This window comes from Xenopus laevis, chromosome 4L (genome assembly GCF_017654675.1).
Source record: "Xenopus laevis strain J_2021 chromosome 4L, Xenopus_laevis_v10.1, whole genome shotgun sequence".
Lineage (NCBI taxonomy): Eukaryota > Metazoa > Chordata > Amphibia > Anura > Pipidae > Xenopus > Xenopus laevis.
In genome coordinates this window covers 131,412,527-131,438,507 of record NC_054377.1, presented here as the reverse complement: position 1 = coordinate 131,438,507, position 25,981 = coordinate 131,412,527, and the positions used below count along the sequence as shown (strand labels likewise).

General features: G+C 40.3%; 2 protein-coding genes across 2 annotated transcripts in view; one reads left to right on the top strand and one right to left on the bottom strand.

Annotated features, from left to right (window-relative positions):
* plxnd1.L (plexin D1 L homeolog) overlaps positions 1–18,075 on the top strand; it is an 89,279-nt gene extending 71,204 nt beyond the window's left edge. The window contains exons 26-36 of the mRNA XM_018259056.2: positions 1,693–1,839; positions 7,606–7,762; positions 8,137–8,240; positions 8,363–8,426; positions 9,206–9,240; positions 11,866–11,970; positions 12,614–12,777; positions 13,135–13,282; positions 15,227–15,367; positions 15,666–15,740; positions 16,240–18,075. Coding sequence (XP_018114545.1) covers positions 1,693–1,839; positions 7,606–7,762; positions 8,137–8,240; positions 8,363–8,426; positions 9,206–9,240; positions 11,866–11,970; positions 12,614–12,777; positions 13,135–13,282; positions 15,227–15,367; positions 15,666–15,740; positions 16,240–16,356 — 1,257 coding nt within the window. The 3' untranslated portion in view covers positions 16,357–18,075. The remainder of the gene's footprint in view (positions 1–1,692; positions 1,840–7,605; positions 7,763–8,136; positions 8,241–8,362; positions 8,427–9,205; positions 9,241–11,865; positions 11,971–12,613; positions 12,778–13,134; positions 13,283–15,226; positions 15,368–15,665; positions 15,741–16,239) is intronic.
* A 2,627-nt stretch (positions 18,076–20,702) lies between these two features.
* Positions 20,703–25,981, bottom strand: h1-8.L (H1.8 linker histone L homeolog). Its single transcript, XM_018259055.2, has 5 exons — positions 25,846–25,981; positions 24,053–24,324; positions 22,693–22,828; positions 21,729–21,775; positions 20,703–21,020 (listed from the first exon to the last, which is right to left on the bottom strand). Exons 1-5 carry the CDS (start codon positions 25,904–25,906, stop codon positions 20,784–20,786), a joined length of 753 nt encoding a protein of 250 aa, XP_018114544.1. The 5' UTR covers positions 25,907–25,981; the 3' UTR covers positions 20,703–20,783.

Sequence of the window (25,981 nt, the reverse complement as noted above, 5' to 3'; positions counted from 1 at the left end):
TCTGTATATTTTATTTTTTAAATTCAATGGAGCAGCAGCCACGATTGAGCTGCATACTTCAACTGTTTGCTAGATTTCCCACACATATATCTGACTGCTTCTTGTAGGGTCAATTTACTCAGACAGTGATTTTTGAGACGGGTCATTAAGTAAATTTGCTGAAGTCCGTGTTACATTGGGAATGACCTTGCATGGGATTGATTCAGAAAGCCATCCAGCCATTCAATCTCTGAATTATCCTTCAGAAGTGGCCAATTTCTTCTTTCTTTGAGTCAGAGACTTTACAAGTGAGGGGGCAGTGGTCACGCTGTGATACCAGTGAACCCATTAATGGCCGTGCTCAGTTAAAAGAGGCGTCAGAAAGGGGCCTGGAATGGATTAGCTCTGTCACTTTGGCTCTGAAAACAAATACAGATTTAATTAGGCTTGTGACAGACGATCCAAGATGGAAAGAAAGGAGGGGGGTTCGGCTTCAGTACCACATTTTCCATCCACGGCATTTAGGAAAAAACATACAGCTAGTTTTTGTGTGTTGGATCCATTCCACCCACTGTGTGATACATTTTTACAGGGTATTGTTCTACACATGTCGTCATGGGCTGCTATTCCTGTCCTCATTGTTATGGGTTTTTGGGTAGGGTTGAGCGGGGGCCCCTTGGGAGAAAATGTTGATAAAAAGCACAAAAGACAGATTTTAGGGGTCATTTACAACTTTGTGGTCCTCAGCATTATTACAATTGCACCATTCTTAAATGGGCCCAAATATTTTGTAATGGTTGTAAGATCATTTTCACTGCCAATTCAACCATGATGCAAGGTGCAACTCCCAGTATTTGTCTGTTCTGTGGCTTCAGCAGCAGTTGCAGAGATGTGGGAGATTTTTTGCCTGGTGTTTCCCCCTCTATCTATTCTCTCCAAAGCCTAAATACATTTCTTCTTACTATACATTCTCCTTATACAGCCATGGCATAACATCATGTGTTTTTTAAAACTCGGCTGCTTTCTGTTGATAATCTTTTATAATGTCTGAGCAGTCCCACAGCTCCCATGGCTATTAATGGCTAAAAGAAAAAAGGGGAAATATTAAACCAGCAAGAGGATTCATTTTGAGGATACCTTAATGCATGTATCTGATATTGCTTAGAAGCCATTATATGTAGCTATTTATGGGAACACCGGCAGTTTGGCACCAGCACACCACTTCCAGCAGCCAATCAAACATTTATTTTTCAACTTTTAGTCCCAATCTGTTTGGTTATTGGGTTACTCTGTAGATTGTCCATAACAGCACCACTATAAATTGATGTCCAGTAATAAGGGCAATAGAGATAAAGGGAGAGAAATATACTCACAGTTCACCCCAGTGCCTAAACATGTAAGTGAGTGTGTGTGAGTTTTTCTCCAAAATAATGACCAAAAGTATAATTAAAAATTCAAACCATTTAATGGGACATACAGGTGAAGGCCTGATGCGATTCGTGCCTATGAGTAAGTGCCCCAAGAGGCACAAAACGCGTAAGGCCTTTTTTGGAGAAAACACAATTTTTTGGTTCCTGTTACTCTGTAGGGTTAAACTTTCCCAGTGTTTGTAAGTGAGTTCCTAATGAAAACAAGATGGATGATGGCGTGGGTATTCAAGTGCAGTTTGAAAAATTCAGTAACAGTAAATTGCTGGGTTACCTGTCTTTTCAGGAAACGGTGGGAGAGCCATTTTTCTTACTGCTCTGTGCCATAAAGCAGCAAATCAATAAGGGATCCATTGACGCCATCACTGGGAAGGCCAGATACACACTGAACGAGGAGTGGCTGCTCAGAGAGAACATTGAGGCCAAGGCTATGGTGAGTAGGGGTGAATGTGTAGTTTCTTTACTGAGCACAATATGGGCAGTACCCAGGAGAAAGGGAAAATCTTGCAAATCAGAGGGCGAGTAAAACTGGGCTTTCATGTTTCTTCATGTATTGGGTCAGAGGTATAACTGTAGGGGAAGCAGACCCTGTCCTGACTAATGTGCAGTGCCATTATATGTTTGCAAACCAGGGTATGGACTTTGCGATTTAAATATAACCTGTGTGTGTGTGCCTGGCCCAAAACCTTGTTAATGCAAGGGTAAGTGCAAAGAATTAAATTGAGGCCATGCAAGTGCTATTCACAAAAGTAGTTGCATTAATACATGCTTATACTTGTGCCACAGGGCCAGTTGCTTCCACAGTGAAAAATTACCAGCAAACTACAAAGTACAGGGAGCCCAGATGCTAGGTAGCACATATGACTTGCACATGATTTGCACCCTGATTGACATAAGCAAAATAAGAATGCAACTTTTGGACAGTTATCCAATGAATACACAAATAAGTATGCATTGTAAATTGTGCACAGGTTGTGGTGTAAGCTACACAGACGTTACACTGGAACTCTTGGAAAAAACACTACATTGTACGTAGAAAACATGAGTACAACACTGGCATAGTTTATTGCTTACTATAAATACTAAATATTTTCAGAGAGCTGCACAATATATTGCAACAAAGAGAAACAAGGCCAGAGGGCTTTTGGCAGCTTAGAGACTTTACAGGTCCCCTACTTACTGGAAATACTTCTACATTGGGATTTTCAGAGATTTGGTGCAACTATTGTATAAATTCCTGGACAGTTTCCAAAACAAAATACCAGTAATTATTTTCTTTATAATTTAGAACAGATTTTCAGTTATAAAAAAAAACCTGAGGTTTTATCATCTGTTCTGAGCATTTAGAAACGGCAGAACAAGCAACAGCCAAAGGGTTAAATTTCCCAGTTGCCCCTTAGGTGTCTTGCACATATGGAAACCTGTCTCAGTCTGGTATAAGCCATGCACTCTTCATAGCGTGTATATTATTTTATGTTACACCAGGTTTGTTGGATATTCCCTGTGACAAATTGATTTTTTATAAACGTTCAGGAAACTGTAACACAAAATGACCATTTGAAGCAAAGATTCATTGATTGATAATATTGTGTGGAGAGAGATGTCTGGCAGCACCGACTGCTCATTCCTTCTTCTGGGGAATATAGGTTTAGATTATGAACTACTTTGACCATGAAATCCGATTTTCAAGTTTGATAGCACAGTATACAGGGAAAATATTATATAGCCTAATTCTATAAAGGGAACACGACTGTAAAGCAACTTTACCCTTGCTAGTTATTTATAATTATACCTTTTTAAAATCACTGATTTATTATATTTACATTTAAATTGAAAATGTACAGAGCCAGTTATACAATTAGCAATAAATAAATATATACCCACATAAATGCATTTATGAGTTCTAGTTTCAGTTCTAGTACGGAAAAAGGAACAGCAAACAAAATTAAACTTTTTTTAAAAAAAAAGTCCACCCTGAAACCACGCTATAATAAAGCAATAAACAGCAAACCTTAAATCCCTGGTCAGAGTTAGATAAAACCAGAATACCTGTTATCATTGTCTACATCAATATTTTTAGATGAGTTTCCCTTTAAACAGACAATATATAATAATGAATGGTTTATGTATTGGCCGCCATATTGCTTTGCAGGCCAAGGTACAACTTGTTGAGGTAAGAAATATGGCTGGTGTGCCTGGCCATTACTCTATAACGTGAAAATTATGGCTTTGATTTAGCAGGTATACCTTAGTTGCATATCAAAGCTCTGAGGAAGTGGCAGTAGTAGGTGCACGAAATGCGTAAGCTGTCTGCACAATGTTTGCCTTGATATCACAATGTGTGCATAAATAAAGTCAAGGTTAAAGTGGACAATGGTCTCTGTTGATTTCGTCCAGTGAGCGCAATAGACGAATGATGCATTGGTTGCATGTCTGGTGCCTTCATCTCCTCTTCTGCCAACTAATTACTATAATAAAGCCCAACCAAACCTAAGAAAGAATCCATAGTGATCTGAGACATCTTGTACTTGACATCTCAATGCAATTTGTAAGCTGAACTTGCTAGTTATGGTGGCCTATAGTCATTTCGTTATTGGAAGATGAAGGGCAGAGTTGACCTGTTGGATATAGTCATCTTAGCGCACTGTGCCTCAGTAGGGAAGCATCCCAGACACAAGAAGGGTTTAACTTTATGCCCCATCCGTTTCCTTCTCTGAGGGATTACAAAGATGAAGGCTCAGCCCCAGGAGAGCTATGATTTATGGCTCACGTCTAGAAAGGAAGAAGGGGCAAAGGTGGGAGGGAAGGATGCTCATTTCCTATGGGGGAGTTAGAGAATAGAGCACAGCTTTGGGGTGTAACCGGAGAGCCCACAACTCAGGGAGGGGCCGTGCAATTGAAATGCTTGCAGCCTCATGTCTGGAACACACACGCTTGTAAACAGACCCGGCATAGGATCAGATATGATCTGTTTAGCGCTTCCACTGCTAGATCATTTGGTACCAGTTATATTCTCTGTGTGCCAGATGCGTTTCAACCAGCATTGTAATTAATAAGGGCATTAGACTTGCTGAATAAAAAACAACCCAGTAGCAGGGGTGGGTATGTAAGTATCCAAGGGCACTGCTGCCAGAATGTTCTCTGTCTTTTCCTTGTGGTTACTGTGGTTCCACCAAGTGGGTCTTATAACTGGCATCTCAGACTAATACCATCTTGCCTTACTACATACACTGTATGGCATCTTAGTGGGCCACTCTCTTATAGGAATATATCCATGCAATATACACTGTTCTACAGTTATACCCCCTTGTCTGTATCCAATTATTATACACACTACCCCCCCTTGTTTGTTAAATTATTAGTAATACAGTTCTCAGGTCTGAAAATGTAAAACTCACCAAGTATAGGAAGAGGTCCAGGTGAACCACCCTGAACCTTCAGCTAAGGGAGCGGATTACCGTATTGTAGAGGAGCAGGCACTTCAAAGACCAATCTTCTAGACATACTTGTTTAGGAGTTTATTATTTGTTTATGTACATCAGGATACAACGTTACGCATTTCATATCTTACAGACACTTAATCATAGGCTCAATTATTATACACACTACCCCCTTGTTTGTTAAATTATTGTATACCCCTATTAGTTATAACAGTGCAACTTACTGGCTTAATATCATTAAATAAATGATTATAATCGTCCCCTGACGCTGTACTTACAGCTTCAACCCCAGTGTTGAAAATATATACATTCTTAAAGAGTTTTTTCCCCCCGTGTTTTGTCTGTACCCACAAAAATTGAGGTTCCTCACCCTGCACACCCTTAACGACAGCTCCATGTATTGGTTTAATTAGAATGTGCTTTTATTTATCTGAATGTTATTTGCAGAACCAGACGTGTCACTGCCTAATCTGTCTTCTAATTATGGAAATTCCATAGGAGTTCTCTGCTCTCCTGACCTCTCAGTGTCAGCTTAGATCATAACAGCTCCCTTGAAGGTTCTCTAAGTGTAGGCGTTAATTGGCTGCCATAGAGATTGAAGTAGGAAATGGATATACGCAGAGGTGGTTTCATGTTCAATAGAACACGCACACACATACATTACACAGAAACCAAGAAATCATCCCCATGTGGCTGTGGGGAGCTGCTTGTATTACCATGGCAGGAGGTGGGCAGGGTCCAGCCTTGGGTTTACTGGCAGAGCTGTCATAGTGTTCTGTGTCCTGATCCAGAATCTTGATAAATTACATTTGCCTGTATAAATATAAATGGTGGCTCCTGCTTTGCTTTACTCAACAGCAACATTCTCCATAGACATCATTATAGCAAGCAGTCTGTTCATGGGATGCAATTGCTTTGGCTTCTGCAGGGAAATCTTTTATCAAATCAAGCAATGTGATACTAATATATACAAATACACCAGGGGGAATAGTGAAAACCATGCACTAATGATTTCCTCTAGTTGTATGTGAAAAGTAATTGGACGATAACCTTTATTTATATATTAAACTTGGTGTATGTTCCATATTTAATGATGGGCGAATTCATTCGCCGAGCATTGGTCTGCAGCGAATTTCCGGATTTTGCTGCGGCGAATGTTTTTGCGAAACTGCTGTGAAAAATTTGTTGCACACCAAAATTATGCAGAAGCCCATTGACTTAAATGCATTTGGACAAAAGTCGTGCGTCAAAATTGTCGTGCATCAAATAATTTTGACGCCCATTGACTTCAATGTGGTTCGTGAAACTTTCGTAGTTTTGCGAATTTCTCGGTGAAACTAAACGGGACAGAGTCGCCCATCACTATCCATATGATATTTGGTGTAAGTGCCTGGCATAATGAGAGGTGAGAGGAAGGAGGTCCCTGCCCCGGAGTGTTTATTGTCTTTCTAATTGCTCTTAACTTGGACATAGCCACTTACCTGAAGGAACTTTCTGCAGAATACACTTCACATTCAACACTTGTGGAATAAGACTGGATCCAAACTGGTGCAAACTGAGTGTAAAATAAGGGCAACAAGTTACAGTGAAAGGTCCCAGTAATAAAACGGTTTGCACTTTTTTGCACAATAGAGGTAACCGCATCAAGTGTGGCACTGTTTTATAAATTAACTGTATTGCTCTTTGCATTAAAATATTATTTCAAATGTAGATTAGCTTTTGTACCAGGGAACCTCCTCATTATTATACAATCACGTCAGCATACACATATACACACTGCTCATGGTAGAGAACAATGTGTTAAAGTGAGCAACCAGTCAGAAACTACTAATAAAGCTGGCCAGACAAGTACTGATGCAGTGTCCTAGGACCCATCAGAACCAGACTTTCTCACAAAATGTGAATATAGATGTTACAAATGCCTATAGTGGGAATAAGAATGGTTTTGGGGGGGTTTTCCTTGGCTTGAGTTTACTAGAAAGTACACTGGTACTCTGGCATACCAGTCTAAAGCTGGCCATAGATGCAAAGATCCGATTTTCGGACTGTGTGTGGAGAGTCCCGACATTTTTCGTCCAATGGAGATTGGTCGATCGGACAGGTTAAAAGATTTCTGTCGGCTGCCGATAATATCTCTGCATGTATTGCCGATCAGAAGATTTTCAGTGGGAGACCGTCACCAGCTTTGTCAGACATAACTTTCGTACGATTGCTGTCAGGGGCAGCATGTATGGCCACGCATGAAATCTGTCTGTTTTCAACATTTCATTGACTATATCACAGCGTGACATACTGTATGTAATAAGATTAGACCTTGTTTGTCTATATTGTCTATGTTATTCTGGTGGTTTATGTTCATAAATGCCAATAAAAACTATTGAAACATTTAATTAAATCCATCTCTTCAGCTCTTGAGCCAATCAGTTCAATACTACACTATCATAGTAAGCTTGGTTGAAAAAAGTCCATCAAGTTCAACCTTTTAAGTCCATATATAATCTGCCTAACTGCTAGTTGGTCCAGAGGAAGGCATGTCTACTAGTGCAAGCAGGTAGAACTAGAGAATTTTCTCTATGAAAATCAGTAGAAGCAAGTAGTTTTTTTGGAAAACATAAAGGAAAGTTTCTAGTTAGATGCATTCAACAAACCAAAAAAGTGTTAATTGTGGGAAAAATTATAAGCTGATAATGTAAATGCAAATTTCATGTGAATACCAGCAGTCAGTTTGTAACAGAGTCTGTTGTGTCTCTTACTGGCAGAACCTCAATGTGTCTTTCCAAGGCTGTGGCATGGACTCCCTGAGCGTGCGTGTGTTGGACACAGACTCCGTAAGCCAGTGCAAGGAGAAGATCCTGGAGGCTTTCTGCAAGAATCTGCCCTTCTCACAGTGGCCTAGAGTTGAGGATGTGGATTTGGGTTAGTGTCCAATACAGTGACTTTGTATTACAATAAGGATTTGGTCTGGGATTCATTGTACAGTATATATATATTATATCGTATGGAAATTCTCACTGTAATCAGCAGAGTCAGTTTAATATGAGATCTGTATAAACAACTCCATTCCTTCCCCCTCTTTGAAGTATCTGTCTCTGGTTTACTGATAAAATGAAAGTCCATGATGCAGGGGCTGGGTTTTTTCCACTGTTATTCTAATAAACTCCCTTCTCTTACTCCAAGAATTGCTTACAAGAACCAGGAATTGGGAACCTGAAACTTATACCTGTGTCATTAAGTTATAGCAAAAAGTAGTGGTGCCAGTTAGCCGGACTTATGCCTCTTCTTCCCAACAGAATGGTTTGCCTGCAGCTCAAAGAGTTACATCCTGAAAGACCTTGATGACTCATCACTCATGGAAGATGGGAAGAAGAAGCTGAATACATTAGCACACTACAAGGTACCTCTGTCTTGGTACATGTCATAGTTTTATGTTGCAGAATTCCCATAGACAGGTTACTGACTTGGCATTCAAGCTCATCAGGAGATTAATCTAATACTTAAATGTGTGATTCTCCCCAGGTCTACGATGCAGCCTCCCTGGCAATGAGCCTGAAGGACAAACGAGATGACACCTTAGGCAGAGGTAAGAGAAGTGTTGTATCAGCCCCACATTTGTGTGATACAGAGCATTGTATAGTAAAATGAAAGGAAATCATACTGTGCAGAGTTCCCCAATCCCATGTACCTGAGAACCACATTTCAAAAACAGAACATGTTGGGAAGCTACACACGTGTAATTAAAAGTTTGTTGAGGTTTCAAGATAAGGGCTTTGGTTGACTGTTTGTTGGCTTCATAAGTACAGCCAGCTTGAGGAAACCTCTGTTTGGTAGTGCCCTTGTGTCTTTGTGCCTTCAAACCAGGCACCTTAAAATGTGTATCTGCTTTGAAGCCATTGGGAGTATCATCAAAGCAAGTACCAAGTACTACGATGCTCTTGAGCCACCGGATGAGGATCACTAATACAGTACTTCTGTCTCATGGCACTTTAACAAGGTATTTAATTCACCCAATGCTACATGCATCCAAATTAGGGTCTCCAGCATGACATTAAGTAGATTGCTTAACCTCTAAATTAGTTGTTTTTACTGCAAGCTCCTTTCTGAGGTCCAACATAAGGTCAGAGACCCTTAACTCATAACAAGTTTACAGATAACTAAAAAAAATGCTGAATCGGCCAGTCAGCCATACTGTCAAGAATATCTAGGGAATCAAATATGTTTTTATCACAAGCTTCACCCTAGAGACATTATGCTGGGCATTCAGGCGTATGTAGCAGAGATGGAATAGTGTCTGTTTCTGCAATTACTGTCCATTATGCTTCACAGTGGCTCATCACAGATTCTTTTTTATTGTTCTTGCAGTGAAGGATTTGGACACCGACAAGTATTTTCATTTAGTAAGTAAAACTTTATTTTCTTTTATGAAAGAGAACCTTCCATTTATTTAATATCTTAAAAGTAGTGGGAAATGCTAGAGGAAAATTGCCACAAGGTATAGAAAGATAATGCTTTAGAGGCACAGCACCCCAACATAAAGCAATTGGCAGCACATCAGGGTAGCATGCCTGTCCAGATAATGTCCTGCAGCTTGGAGGGCAAAGGATTATGCTTCACAAATAAATTAGAGCATCACTTAAGTGTAATATAAGACCCAACCTGGAACAATGGGCCTCTATGTTGTTTCAGATGCTCTTGGCTGCATAGAGAGCAACCAACCGTATTATCTTGGGGAAAAGTCTTCAGGAAAGGTCTCTGGTCCTGGTAAAGTGTTTCAAGCAAATAGTAATGCCAGCAACAAAACAGCTGATAGGAAACCCTTATGTGTTTGTGTGGGATTGTACAAGTGCTGGATATGTACAAGTGCTGGATATAGACTCATTGTTTGTTGAGTACCTCTAGAGGTGGCCATTGACGTAACAATTACAAACTTTCCTATGACCATTAGTGATTTCTCTTGTTTCTACCTGTACCTGACAATTCAGCACTGGCTGTAAACACTGGCCGATGTTCTGGAGCCTTCAAAGGTGCTCGATCAAAATTTTCAGACCTGGCAAATCGATGAGCCAACTGATATCCAAGTATTTTGTCTATATCTGTCTGGTCATCTCCTGCCATACACGCACCGAATGATAATATCTGTGCATCTATGGCCACCATAGGACATGGATACTAGACTAAGAACCTGTTAGAATTATGCTCTTCCGACCAAAGTTAGGAGTAACTCACAGATGCTGAAGCAGGATTGACATCCATATTGCAGTCTTAGTAATGACTGAAATATACTGTATATATAAATATATAAAAATATATAAATATATAAAAACTGTAATAAAAGTACATAGTAATCATGGGGCAGAACAATGGATGTCTCATCAGTTATAGACCTTCCATAGTTTCTGCTGGGGCCTCTGTACTAGGGCAGGACCCAATAAAGTCAAAGTCTTAGCATGATTTAAGGTCATTAAACCATTTCAGAATTAAAATAGCATCAAGATGAAGAGAAAGAAATGGGTGTGAGGGGTCTGTGTCTTCTGTGCTAGACTCATGTATGGAGCATCTGTACAGCTATAAGAAGCATCATATTTTCACAGAATATTAGGGGACAAATAGCTATAACTGTCATCTTACTGGAGATCAGAATAGGTCAAGTTCGGTAGCAGTTTAGCAGATCAGTCAGTAGTAAACCTGTCTCTGGGACAATGGAAATCCCTGTGAAAACACCCAGAATACATTCTCATGGCTGTCACTGCGGGGTTACAGGAACAAGATATACATTTATTTATAGAAATTCATAATCTTAAACAGGGGCAATCAGCATGAGATCTTGCTGTGTATTGTACAGGAATTTGTTTAATTGGAACCAGCTCCGGCCACAAAGTCTGATAACATTCCTGCGAGTGCACAGGATTTCGAGGTCATCGGAGGAATTCCAGGTTATTGCATTCTGCATAGAGCTTAGCTATTGGTTTCTTGCACTCTCTAGATATAGATTGTGGTCACTTACAACATTACAGTAAGAAGAGCTAACATGGAGGTAACACGCGTAGTGTGAAAATACATTTCCCCTCCCGTGTCCCATCAGGAGACCACAGACTGTCTCAGTGCTTAATTGCAGCCTGGTGTCATTGCAACACATTTCCTCCATTGACTGCGATGAAAGTGAGAAAAGTGAGCAGCCAACCAATCATATACTATTTATATCAGCAGAGTTGCAAATTAAAGGCACATGGTAGCAGCAGACTGCATGCAGCATTAGTTTACCAAGAAGCCAGCACTCAGCAGGGATGTCCGACCTGTGGCCTTTCAAGTGCTGTTCAACTGCCAGTATCTCCTATCAGTTGTTTCTGCTGGCATTTTTATTTGCTATAGACAATATCCAAGAGACATAGAACTTTCCCGGTGACGGTTCCCTATGCTAATATGGGTGCTGTCTATGAAGCCAAGAGCAAAACTTGTTGTCCATGATTGAGCCATTTCACAACCATCCTGCCTTCACCTGCTCAGCTGTGGGACTGGGACTTCCCTAAACCTCTAAAGAAAACTCTATGTCCCCACTGGAAGAGTGCAACACTATGAAAGCACTCATGTACACCAATCTACAATGTAGGACCTTGTAAGACTCCAATATCCAAGCTGTGGCCCTACAACTTTTGTTGAACTGTGACCCCCATCATGACCAGGTGTCCCATGACCTGGATGAAATCCTGAAGTCAAAGGCCAATGGGTTATCTAAATTCAAACACTGATTCATATTACTAATGAACTATATTCTATTTACTTTGTCCAAAAACACCAGTTGTGTTTGCATAGTAAAAGAAAAAGTAACATTCCACTACAGATTAATTAAAGGGGAACTCCAACAAAAATGATTTTATGCATAATTAAAGAGAATACAATTCGGAGCGCCTTTCTAGTATACATTGTTAACATGGTTTCATGCATATAATTGGATACTGAAAAACAAGTGTTTGTGGCTGTTCAAAAAAACAAGTTTTTTTCATTTGCCTTGGTTCACTTTTAAGGTTCTCCCTACTGATGACTTAGCAGAAATGAAAAGGTCTCACAGACAAAGCCACAGGAAGAAGGTTCTGCCTGAGATCTACTTGACCCGGCTCCTGTCTACAAAGGTATAAGATATTCTTTGCTCTGTGGCACATGAAGGTCCATACTGTATATATCACACATAGCAAACTATTCAACGGTTTGAATCTTAAATGTGCAACACTAGGAATCTGACGGGTACACGCAGTTTCTGATCTGCAGTAGGAAGGACACACATCACTCTATTCCGAAATGGCAAGGGCACACATACAGTACCCTGATCCAGAATAGGAATGAGACATACACAGCACTCTACTACAGAATGGGACTGGGACATACACAGCACTCCACTCCAGAATGGGAAGGGGACATACACAGCACTCTACTCCAGAATGGGAAGGGAACATACACAGCACTCTACTGCAGAATGGGAAGGGGATACACACAGCACTCTACTCCAGAATGGGAAGGAGACATACACAGCGCTCTGCTGCAGAATGGGAAGGGGATACACACAGCACTCTACTCCAGAATGGGAAGGGGACACAAACAGCACTCTACTCCAGAATGGGAAGGGAACATACACAGCACTCTACTATAGAATGGGAAGGGGATACACACAGCACTCTACTCCATAATGGGAAGGGGACATACACAGCACTCTAATCCAGAGGGGTAAGGACACACATAGATTGTCTGCACACTCAACTGTTTTCTCTTGGTCTGCAGGGCACGCTGCAGAAATTCCTAGATGACCTGTTCAGAGCCATCCTGAGCATCCATGAGGATCGACCCCCACTAGCTATCAAGTACTTCTTTGATTTCCTGGAGGAGCAGGCTGAAAAGCGAGGCATATCTGACCCGGACACGCTACACATCTGGAAAACTAACAGGTGAGAAATAGGTGCACAGATTAAATATTATATATCCTACCAGGGCAGGGTTTAAATTCTTTTAATTATGCAAATTATTGTATAGATCCTGCCAAGGTTATTTAGTGTGAGGAGTTAACCATGGCAAAAATAAAACTCATATTACCATTGTACTACCAAACAGCATAAGTTGTCTGTGCCTGCATCCATACTAACCTCCTCTCTACCAATTGGCTTATTGTGTTCAATATTCTCACTATACCAATTAAAGTCAATTACTCGTTGGTTGCTATGGGTTACTACACTAGTGTATATTTACCACTATGTTAGTGTGCATTATTTGTTGTCACTATGCTGAGTCTCTGTTTCACCCTGTAGCCTTCCTCTGCGATTCTGGGTGAACATTCTGAAGAACCCGGAGTTTGTGTTCGACATGGAGAAATCTGATCATATGGATGCCTGCCTGTCAGTCATTGCTCAAGCGTTCATTGATGCCTGCTCCATCTCTGATATGCAGCTGGGCAAGGTGAGGCTCCCACGTCGCTTTCCAATTTATTACCTTAGTGATATCCATAGGGATTTAGGTTATTTATCATTTTCCTCCTTTAAGAAGTCTGCTGGTTGATTTTTCTAACTAGATGAATCATGCTGACAGGCAGCTATGGATAAAGTAGAAGATATATACGCTAGAAGTACTTTTCAACCTATTAAAATAGACCTAATGAAATTATCACAGTGGCTAAAGCCATATGAATATGGTGGTCACATAAAGTGCTAAATCATCTAAATTATGCTGAAGTGAATCCAAGTCTCACTAGTGAAAGTGGCCCTTCTGTAGAGATGCACTCAGAAACTGGGCAGTCACCACACTTCATGGATTAGCTTCATTTCAACCTTCCCTCTGTTGGCTTTCCAGCACATTGTGGATTGTAATTATCTAATGGGCTTCCAAGGTATAATAAATGGATTGGAATAAATGGATTTTAAAGCTAATCCACTAGATGTATTCGACATTTTCCTTAGGTCCATCTTCTGAATAAATATCTCTTACAATCTCCATTACACATTATACAAAGGCAAACATAAAAGGCAAGGGGGGTTATCATGCCTTTAAGTACATAAAGCTCTCCATACCTAGTGGCACCATCTCAACTACAGAGCATTTTTCAAGCTAACTCTCTTATCTGAAGGTTAAATGTCTCCCCGACTATCCAGTGGCTCAAAATAAACTTTTCCATATCCATTTTTGCAACCTCCCACTGCTGACGCTAGGTTAATCATTTCACTGAAGATTGATCCCTTTACCAGTTTCTCTGGCATCAGACTTGAATTGTTGCTGATTTATGAAATGGGACGTTTAGCTGCGGGTCACTAATTCATTGTTTACATGTACAAAGTATTAGAATGTGCAAGGGCTATCCTGGCTTTGTGCACTTAGATGGCCTTTGAGGTCAGTGTTTGGCTTAGTCTGCAGCTGGAAATGTTTTCGCTGACAAGGGTTCAGTAACCAGCCCTGAGATAACACCAAGGGGAGTGGGGGCAGCTTCCAGAGATAAGAATTCACTCTACAAGTGTGGCACACGGGGAACTTTTCAATGAGACAGAGCACAAGAGAAAAAGGAGAGATTATGAAGAAATGGGGCAAGAAAATGAGGAATAATGCTCCCCATAGACGCGACGATTCTTCTTGCCGATCGACCGATTTTAGGGAACCCCGACCAATCCTTCGAAATTATTGTGCGGTTAGTCGTATTCGAACGATCGTACATCTTACGATTTTTCGGCCGACATCTGTCGGGAAATTGATCGGCCAGGTCAAAAAATCTTTGTCGGTCCCAGTGCAATCTATCTATGTTTGCAGGGCCAAGCAGGCAGCTCCCCTTTGTTTTCCTGCCAAATTGGTCTTTTTAGTTGATGGTAAATCCGTAGGATCGTACGATCGTTCTGAGAAGATTGTGGTCTCACGATCAGGATCTGATCTTTTAAAAATCTCAACATCTATGGCCAGCTTAAGGCTATAATGAAAGACGCACATGGAGGGAGAAAGGGAAATAGCAGAATAGATGCATTCAGATGTGTCTTTAGGGGTTCAAAATAAAGCCAACCACCCAGAGACCTGCACAACAACAACATGGGGTATAGTATAGAAGGTCATATTGGAGATAGCAACTTGGCAACAGAAACCATTGGTCTTGCCAACCTGCAGCCCACAGTTCAACAACGGTTTAGACCTCCAATGTTATATAAATAATGGACCCCACAACTTCCCAGGCTCTCTCCACTAACATCTGTTTATATGGCATTCGGAGAAAGGCTTGCACAAGTTCACATAGGGGCTTAGGAAACTTTCTCCCTTGCTGGAGGTGTAATTGCTAACTTTTATGAGGCATGTTGGGGGGAATTTAATAAAGGGGTGCGCTACAATGTATTTGAATGATATCACATACTTTATTTATTTAAAATGCCACAGGATTCTCCTACCAACAAGCTGCTGTATGCAAAGGAGATCCCAGAATACCGGAAAATTGTGCAGCGATATTACCAGAAGCTTAAGGAGATGAGTCCACTGAGCGAGCAAGAAATGAATGCGCATCTTGCCGAGGAGTCACGGGTGAGCCTGCGGGGCTGAATGTGGGTAGGGGGCATGTGAATTAGAACGACTGATGGGGAGATGACACCAGTTTCAACTGAAATTTGCCTTAAGCAAAATCTAGCAGGAACATTCTTAAATGTGCCTTAAAAATAAACATGTCAACCGAATAGAGAGCTGTAGGAAATGTTTGCAGTAAAAGGTGTGAATATTCATGTTGAGACCAGGCAAGAATGCTTGTATTAAACTTGTCATTATTTTCGCTAAAAAGCCAGAATGTGCCAAAGTGCTGAACATGCTTCTTTCTTTTTTGTGATAGAAATATCGGAATAAATTTAACACCAACGTTGCAATGGCTGAAATCTATAAATATGCCAAGAAATACAGAACACAGGTGAGTGATCGAGTCCGTGTCTGGAACACACACTGCAATAATGAACAGGGGATCTGATGACAATTGAAATGCTCTGATTGGTGGATCTGGGAGATGTAGTTTATAAAACAGTTGGAGGGCTGCAGTTTGTCTGCCTCTGCTAGTGTTTGATAGTCTAATGCAGGGTTCACCAACCTTTTTCACCTGTGAGCAACATTCAGATGTAAAAAGAGTAACACAAGCATAAGAAATGTTCCTGGGTGGTGCCCAATAAGGGTTGTGATTGGCTATTAGTAGCCCCTATGTTGACTGGAAGCTTACAGGTGGGTCTGTTGGGCAGTACACATGGTTTTTATTCAACCAAAACTTGCCTTCAAGCCTGGAATTCAAAAATAATCACCTGCTTTGAGGCCACTGAGAGCAACATCCAAGGGGTTAGGGAGCAACATTTTTCTCACAAGCTACTGGTTGGGGATCACTGGTCTAACGCCTCATTCACCCTGTTCCCTTTTCCTTGCAGATTGTCGCAGCCTTGGAAGCAAATCCCATCACAAAAAGAGGGCAACTGCAACATAAATTTGATCAGGTGATTGTGCTGATGGAGGATGATATTTACACATGTATCAGTGAGGCATAAGGGATAGGCAAATAAGGACCAACTTCAACCCACTGAAATCTTACAAGGACGGCCCAAATGCCTTCAGGAACCTGAGATGATTGAAGTTCCCTTCCTCTCAGCATTTGATTTAGGGAGCATTCCTCTGAAAGACATTAGAGCCTAGAAGCAAGACCTTGGATCATGTTCTTAATGTCAAGATCCCACTAAGGGAAGAATTCTTTTTTTTTTTAAGGAATTCATGTGCTGCTTTTACCGGACACTATGTGGAACAGGACTCCCAAGACACCCACCGAAGGTTCTGGTAAAGCCCATGCTAATGTACCTTCATCAGGATTGAGGCCATGAGCCACCAGCACTTCCTAATTGCTTTCCAGCACTTCCTTCTCTCAGACATTGGACAGGATGACCCAAACTCTGTCCTTCTCTTAAGATAAGCTGTTTTGTTGCCAAACCAAGTCATCTTCAAGTTTCTGTTTAATCTGTTAAACCAACTATCAAGTAACCTTCCTCTGTTGCTCATGGGATCTTCATACTGAATGAATAGCAAGCTCATTGTACTGTAAATATAACAGATGCCCTATTTAAAGATGTTAGAAAAAAAAAAAGAGTACCACTACAGACTGTCTGGACACAGCACTGCACAGGGTACAACCACTTCCTAGAACTATCATTACTGTATCCATGCTCAGACCGGCATCCATTGCAGATACTTGATAGCACGTCACACATGGGCCAAACACCCATGAACTGTGAGTGCCTTATTGATAGAATTCTCAGGACTAAAATAAGGGATACCTGGTGCTTTGTTTTCTAGAAGTTAGAGAACAAGAGAAGTCCACATGGAACCATAACCTGCTCCCTTGATCTCCATTCCAAACAACTGAAACCTTCTAAGCACTGCAGATAGAGGATCATTCTGAATTTCTATGGTTAACATTTGGTTTAAGGAGCACTTGCTGAATTATAGGCCCCTTCCACTGTAATGTGAATTAACCAGAAAAGCACGAGTAATTGTCAAAAAGTCAGTTTCACCAGTTTTTGTCTATTTTCTAGCGAAGCCTTCCGCTTACTCCTTCCAATGATCCTGCATCTGTGCTGATTTTTTATGATTTTCACTACAGATGAATAATCATTTTTGTCTGATTACGCCTTGCAGCTGATTATTAAACTGGTGATTTCACAAATTTATATCATCCCTAGGCCTGGGAATAAGAGATATATTAAAAAGGATAGCTGGCTATCAACAACCTTATTGCCATTAATGGCGGAACCAACTTTAGAGGAGAGCTTTAAAACATATTGTATAAAATATATTTCACAAACGATCCAGATATGAGAATTATGTGAATATCTGCTGAGCAGAGCGATTACTTACAAATGGATCAGTGTAGCAAAAGGCAAAGAAAAAAAAAAAGTTTCTGGGAAACCTTAAACAATAAGAGAGTGACCCGACCACACTGGAGATTTTAAGTTCTGAAAGATTTTATTTTTGGCCACGGTCCTCCCAGAGAATTTTGTGCTTTTGACAATCTCACTAAGAACTTCCCCTGTTGAGTTAGACTGGAAGGGCACAGCGGGTCTGGAATTCAGAACAAAACCCAGTTGCTGCCTCCTCGGTGCATCTCACAGGCAGAGGAGGACACTGTATAAAAGTGTAAATAGTTAAATTCTTCTTACTTCTATTGTGAAATCCTTTTAATTGAATCTTTTTAATAAAAATGAATATTTATAGCCTTATACATGGGGTCTTTGATGTGTGTGAATAAAAGATGATTAGTCTCCACCTTCCCATCAAACCTATGTCTTATATGTTTTGCAGCGATAGGAAACCACTGTCCTATGCCCCATACTATTAATAGTGGAGCATTCCCACAACCAAACTGATACACTACAGTTACTGCCCACAAGGGAATGGGTATTCCAAGACTTCAACAGAAGTACTGTTTATTTGAGCCACTCCCTAGAACCGTATGGTGTTGTAATTGCTTAACACCAGATTAGTTGTTAGCAGTCATTTTACCTGCCTGGGATGCACTCGTAGACTGACCACATTAATATTCAAGGATACTTTCAATTGAGAGGGTGGGTCTTTTATAGGCCAACTGCCATGTTAAAAATGTATCTAAGAGGCTTGTAAAGCCTGTTGTGGTGTTGGATATCCCTTTAAGGGCTTAAGAAACCTGACTGTATGCAGTGAAATTCTCCCTTAATTTACTGCTGTGGATAGGAATTGTCAGACGGTCCCTAACAGCTGAGCAGGGAAACAATCATACTTATGAACAGCAGGGGGAGCCCCCGCCTTACTCCCCAGCCATGTAGAACTCAAGCAGCTTTGTTAATTATGATCCCTAAGCAGCCCAGACCACACTGAGCATGTGCACAGTCTTAGTCTTGCAAAGATGTTTAACAAAGTTACAAGATGGTGACCCCCTGTAGCCAACTTAAAAGCATAAATTATTTGTTTGATTAGGCTTGTGGTGCAGTAAGTTCATGTTTATATTTAGTATACAAAATACAGCATTTCTAGCATTATTCTATTTTAGGCTTTATATGCCCTTTAAAGGAGAACTAAAGCTTAACTAAAAAGTCAGCAAACAATAAGCATAGAGAAAGTAGAGCTGTGTTAAAGGGTACACATGGAATTCAAACCTTGTAGCCCTCAAGTTGTTGTTGGGCTACAACTCTCTATATCCTAACATTTAGATGGAAGACCACAGATTGGACATCTCTTGGGTACAAATTGTAAACGAACGCAGCTAATTTGATCAAGAGTTTGCCGCCTTCAGTTGACCAGAATAGTCACACGGAAGCAAATTTTGTTCAGCAAGAATGCTTGGATTCCTCTTTAAAGAAGAACTAAAGCTTAAAAGAATTAGTTAGAAATATTGTACATTATGTTTCGGGCTTCTGTATCAGCCCAAGGCAACCACAACCTTTTAGCAGTAAAGATCTATGTCTCCAAAGATGCCCCAGTAGCTCCCCATCTTCTTTTCCTGCTGATACATGCTCTGTGCTGCTGTCACTTACTGAGCTTAGGGACCCACTCACAATAAACAGTACACAGAATAGAAATGTCAATATAAGGCTGATTAGTAATTAATACAGATAATTACTACATGGCAGCACAGAGACCAGTGCAATTAACTTTAGAATTTAATAATCAGCCCTGTAGCATCATCTTATATTACAGACCAACCTCATTTTCTGATGGATAATTAGAGACGACCCCTAAGCTTAGCTTCTCAACAGCTGCTCAGAGCCCACTGAGCATGTGAGTGTCACAGACACTTTCCAACATGGTGACCCCCTGTGACAAGTTTGAAGTCCTGGATCATTGCTGCTATTGACAAGCTGAAACTTTAGGCTGGTGCAATAAGTTCAGTCTATAAAATATGACATTTTTATCCATATTCATTTTATCCATATTCATTTTTAGTGTTTAGTTCTTTAAATGGAAGCCATGGTAAACATTGTGCTCCAGAGCTTCTTGTGCATTAGTACAAGTGTATTATGAACACCAAGATGCTATTAACACCAATCAGCAGGAAGGTATCATTAAATAAAGAGAGGCCACTGTAAGCTCTAATGGTAACCATCAAGTTACCAGCTACACAGTATATGTGCTGGACTAGGCTTTACATTAATGGTCCAGAGAACACTCACCCATTAGATTGAGATAGAGCCAGCATAAACAAGATTCTGGTGGAAAATAGCATGACTAATAAACTTCAGAGTGTAGCCCACCAGGAGATGATCTTCCAGGCCAGTGTGAACCCCAGTAATGCATCAAGTGGAGATTATGTTGGAGGAAGCTGCACAACAGACATTAGCCTCTGCCAATAGAGGCAGCCACTACATTAACATCTCTTTTGCACAGTCCCAACTGGTATGTTGAATAAAATAGTACTACACATGCTGGAAGCTTTGATGGCCAAAGATAATTTAAGCATTTTGGATTTCCTTACCATTATGGGAGATGATTCTCAGTTGTAAGCCAGACCACAAGATAAGTGGCTACGGGCTATACTTGCCCAACATTTGGGTCCCAGATGTTGCCTAGAGGTCTATTTGACACCGTTTTAGATGAACTGCAACTTCAATGGTTGGTTAATTAGACATTCCTTTTAAAACCTCATTTAGCGTTTGAATTTTAAACCGCTGCTTAGGGCAAGACAGCAAGTTGTGGGGGAGGCCGTTTAATATTTAAAATAAGGGAAGGGTCTGTAGGTAGGAAACTGAACATTTGCACTTTAGGGCATGAAGATGGGCATTTGAGCTTTGTGCAGACAGTGGATAGCCACCATTGAACGTCATTTCTCTTCACTGCTGTGGAGATTTATAGCATTAAATAAACTGGTTAGTAATTAAGAAAAATAACTTACACTTTATTCATAGAATTATACATTAAAACCAGATTTACAGAATTAAAAGTTATCAGCTTATGGTCACTTCTTCCCTTTCTTCCCAGCCTTGGCTGGAGCAGCTTCATCTGTAGAGTCCTTCTGTGCTTTTGTAGACTCTGCCTTGGCATCCTTGGCTTTGGTCTTCGTGGGCTCCTTCTTTGCCTTCCCCTCAGCTTTGGCAGCCTCAGTTTTAGCTTTTGCTTTCTTTGCTGGAGCTGCAGGCTTGTCGCCCTCTTTTGCCTCTGCATCTTTCTTAGATTTGGCTGCTTTGGGCTTTTCCTGGTAGGCAACAGTGTGTTAAGGACAACAGTAGACTAGAACCCATTACAAGGATATGTGGGCCATGGCAGCTTCTGGAATCTCAAAACTGATACAGTTCAGGGCAGCGTATAACTTTATAACCCTAATGCATCTATTACTGATCAACCCAAACTTAGTTTCTTGTTTACAAATTGTGCCCTTTACTAGGGAGGGAATGGTCCTATCATAAAAGCTAGTAAGCAGATAAGGCTCTACTACAGTGCCAGGAATTGTTGAAGCCATTCTAGATCACTATGGGGGTTATTTACTAAACTCCGAATGCAAAAATCATGAAAAATTAGATTTTTTTTATAAAATGGGACTAAAAAAAATGGATTTATCGGAATTTATTAAGCCCTGAGGATGGGGAAAGTCAGAATCTGAAAATCCGGCATCTCAGACTTGTCGTCAAGGTTGCATATAAGTCAATGGGAGAAGTCCCAATGATGGGTTTTTTGGCAATACCCTGAATTTCATGATTTTTTTCCACAAAACAATTTTCGGGAAAGTGTATTCGTAAATATGCCCAAAAAACCTGTGCGGGTTTGGTCTGAGTTTTTTCAGAAATTATTAAGATAAACTCGGCCTTTGATAACCCCCATAAGTGTTACATAAATTACAACATATCAGCAGTATTTCCCATTATGTTCTCGCCAATTACCCACATTCAAAGATCTTTACACTTACATCAGACTCTTCCTTTGCCTTTTTAGATACAGCTTTGGTTTTTTCACCTGTAAGAAACATAGGATTATAGAACATGACAGAAGTCAACTGCTTTTCACTAATAGAAGAGCTCAGCAGACCTGCACATTTGAAATTAAACAAGAGCAGGGTCCCTACCAGAGTTGTGCATTTCTGCTATGCCAGACTTGAAAGCTATACTGTTCTTTCCTACTGCAAACACCTGTCATTAGCCTGTAGGCAACAGATTTCCTTTAAAGGGAACCTTTTTAGTAAAGCTATAGTTCTCTATTAAATATATACAGTATTACATACAACAGCTCATTTAAAATCAAGAAGTGAATTTTAATAAATGGTTTTAAAGCATATGCCATTGGGTAATTCTAACCAAGGGCCACCCCTGGCACCATGCAATTAACTGGTCACGTTATGTCACAAATCACAAGCCAATTAATGGACAAAGTTCTGTCTTTAAGTCCCACACTTTAAGTCCTTAAGTTAGGTCAGGTGATCTGAGGGAGCACAGACTCATAAAACAGGTGGCTCAAGGTAAAAAGATTTAAAAATGTATATACAGATATGTAACCTTACCCAAACTAGAATATAAAATAAGATTCTATTAGGCCACTTAATATGGTGGAAACTTATGCTGCATAAGCATTCATTCTGGGGGTAGAGTTTTCCTTTAAGGCACTAGTAAGACTATCAGACACCATGGCAATTCCAGCTATGCAAGATATGTTCCCTTTATGAAACCCTCTCCTGGTATAAAGAGTTAATAAGACACTAAAGGAGTTCAAGGGTTAGTTAAAAGGTTGAGGTCAAAGTGGAGACAAGGACAGTGACTTAAGAGCGGTCACACAAGTATTTAGGCAGCGAGGATGAACTTTTACATTCCCACACATATGACTGATCTAGTAGTTCTGTGGTTGAGTTGCAGATTGCAATCCAAGCATTTTAATCCCACCTTTGGGTTCTTTGTCAGTTTTTGCCTTTTCTTTCTTCAGGGCCTTCTTTTGGAGTTTCAGCTCTGCATTCGGGTCTACATTTTCAGACTCTGCATTCTCTTTTCCAGCCTTTGGTGTCTTTACTGGTTTGGCAAGCTGCAATGAACAGATTTAATATTGTAATCAGTACGAGTGGATTCTTTACATACATCTTATAAAACAGTAGGGGAGGACAGGCTAGATCAGTGTTGCCCTGCTTTACTTTTATAGCCCTGGCTGACACCATATTACAGTAACACCAAAAAATTTAATGTTTTAAAGCAACGTAAACTGGTACAATTGGTGGGTTTGCTTCAGAAAGTTATAGTTAATATAAAGAGACTGCTGTGTAGCCATGGGGCATCCATTCAGAGATGAAAAAGTAGAAAAGGCACAGGATACACGGCGGATAATAGATAAGCTCTGTAATATATAATGGGATCGTTCAGAACTTATCGGCCATCTACTGTGAATACTGTGCTTGAATTGCTGCCCCCATTGCTACACTGCAACTTAAGATAAACTATAGTAGTGTTTTTGAAGCAAACACCAGTTTTACCAGTGCAGAGCAAAAGTAAGTTATATTAATTACTTTCACATTTTTTTGGTGCTACCGTTCCTTTAAGAACCTGACCAGTATCTGGCAGGTTAGAGTCCTGTTAACAAGGACATCCCCCCCATATCAGTCTTCATAGACTTGAGTTTGATATTGTTGGCTCCTGGGCCTTAGTCAAGTTTGTCCTAGCACATGGACAGCCAAGTCAGGCAAAGATCTGTTTCATTTGGCAACCTCACTGCACAAGATCTTGTTTATGGCCAGCTTCTGCTTTTTTTTTATCAAATAAACGTAGTACAAGTGTTTCACACATCTGGTTATGTTGTATGCATGGCCTTGAACACATAGCAACTGAAGGGCACAGGTCTGATATCCATGGAGCAGTGTTGTGTTGGCTTTACTTCGGCCATTATGAGCTTCTGACTATCACTCTAGATTCAGAGTCAGCAGTTTATTGGCCCATTATGGGGCCCCACTGATGGGCCTGTCAGACCAATATCTGTCTGAAAATCTGCTATATATATCAAACAGCTTCCAATATTCCAATCAGATAAGCGAATTGGAGCATTTCTGCAATCCGTAGAAAGTATCTGATCGGCCCCATTCAGCCCAGCACGTGGTTTAGGACCACCTTAAACAAGCAGATCAGGCAGTATGACCACCTTTAGAAGTTAAATTTTGAAAGAAAACTACATAACAGGTGAGTCTCTGGGAAGGCCGACCTAGGATTTATAGGCCAACCCAACTACTTTCATTACACATAGTATGGAGAATTTCAAGCTTACTTTGAAGCGTCCTGTAGCTCCGGTTGCACTAGAATTTAGGGGTCTGATCAGAATCCCCTTCTCTATCCCTTTGTTCAGGGCTGTTCGTAGTAAGAACTTTAGCCTCAGCGGATCCAGAGTGGGATGTGCAGCCAGAATCCGGGTTCGAATGGCCTGTACAGAGGTCCCTTTCCTCTCAGTGTTGTTTTTCAGGACCTCCACCACCATCCCCAGGGTTGGGGGGCGAGATTGGTTCTTAAGCTTGATAGATTTTCTTTTAACCTTACTGGATCCTACAGAAAGACAGGTAATCTGTATTAGTGCTAAAGGGGAAGGTCACCATTTAATGAATGTTGGATAAATGTTGGACCAAATGAGACGTTCGTTTTGTTCCACTCCAGCCTGCAACTGAAAGCATTATCTGGTTGTTAGGGGCACCGACCCCAGACAGATTCCCTTATAATTTAATTTTACTTTTTGTTCTATTTACCTTTTGGAACTTTTTTTTTTTTTTTTTTTAAATAAAATAAACCCTGGTTGAAAATTATCCACGAGGCCGTCAATAGTGGTGACTGGACTAAACTGCATTCAAACCACAAATATTAGCCTGAAAGTTGCTATAGCAACAATGACTTTTAGTATGTTTGGAGACCATTTGAAATAAACATTTGTAGCCTTAGAATTTATCTTTATTTATATTTAAAGATGGGAGTCAGTGATCCCCACTTGAAAGTCAGGAGGCAACCCCCCCCCCCACAATATAAAAAAAAGGAAAAAAAAAATGTGAAGTCCAATTGAAAAGTTGTTTAGAAGCGGCTATTCTACACACACAGGTATGTGATTAGTTATCTGGAATCCGATTCAGAAAAGTTCCAAATTACGGAACTAACATCTCCCATAGACTTCAATATAATCAAAATCCAAATCTTTAAGAAGGATTTCCTTTTCCCTGTGGTAAGAACAGTACAGGTATGGACCAGTTATCCAGAACGCTCTGGAAGATCTGGATAACAGATCTTACCGTAATTTGGATCACCATTGTCTACTAGAACACCACGCAAACATTAAATAACCAATAGGCTGGTTTTGCTTCCAATAAGGATTATATATCTTAGTTGGGATCAAGTACAAGATACGGTTTTATTATTACAGAGAAAAAAGGAAATTTAGAAATTTGGATAAAATCGAGTCTAAGAGACAGCCTTTCTGTAATTTGGAACTTTCTGGATAACCAGTTTCCAGATAACAGATCCCATACCTGTACTTGATCCCAACCAAGATATAAACAATCCTTATTGAAAGCAAAACCAGCCGATTGGGTTTATTTAATTTTTACATGAGTTTTTAGTAGACAAGGTATAAAAGAAAGATCTGTTAACCCCAGGTCCCAAACATTCTGAATAACAGGTCCCATACCTGTACTAAAAGGAACTTAAAATATGAACAACCCCATTAAACAGTAGCAAGTTAGGCTATTTGATGGATTCTTCAAAAACTCCTATGACCAGGAATGGCCATAATGTTGGGGTATACTCAGGCATTTCAAAAAGCTTATAAAAGCTTATAGAAACAGATTATATATTAAATAACTGCACTTTCACAGTCACTATGCTAAAATTACACAAACTCCCAGCACCCTACAGAAGGCTTGCGCTGTGAAAGAATACTGGAAGCTATAGTTTAACAAGTAATGTTAGTCAAAGATCACAATAAGCACATATCATACAAGTGTGGGTGATAATAAAGCTTCAGCAATGTTCCCAGTTGATTCCATTTATCTTAAATCAGTTTTTCCTCAAAGCACTTGGCCTTACCTGTAGCTGCTCCATTTTCCTTGCCTCCCTCAGCAGCAGTAACAGCCTTCTTAGGAGCCATCTCAGTATCAAAAGAGAGCAGTCAGCTGTCCTCTCATAATTGCACCTTTATACACCTACCCTCTAATTACTCCTA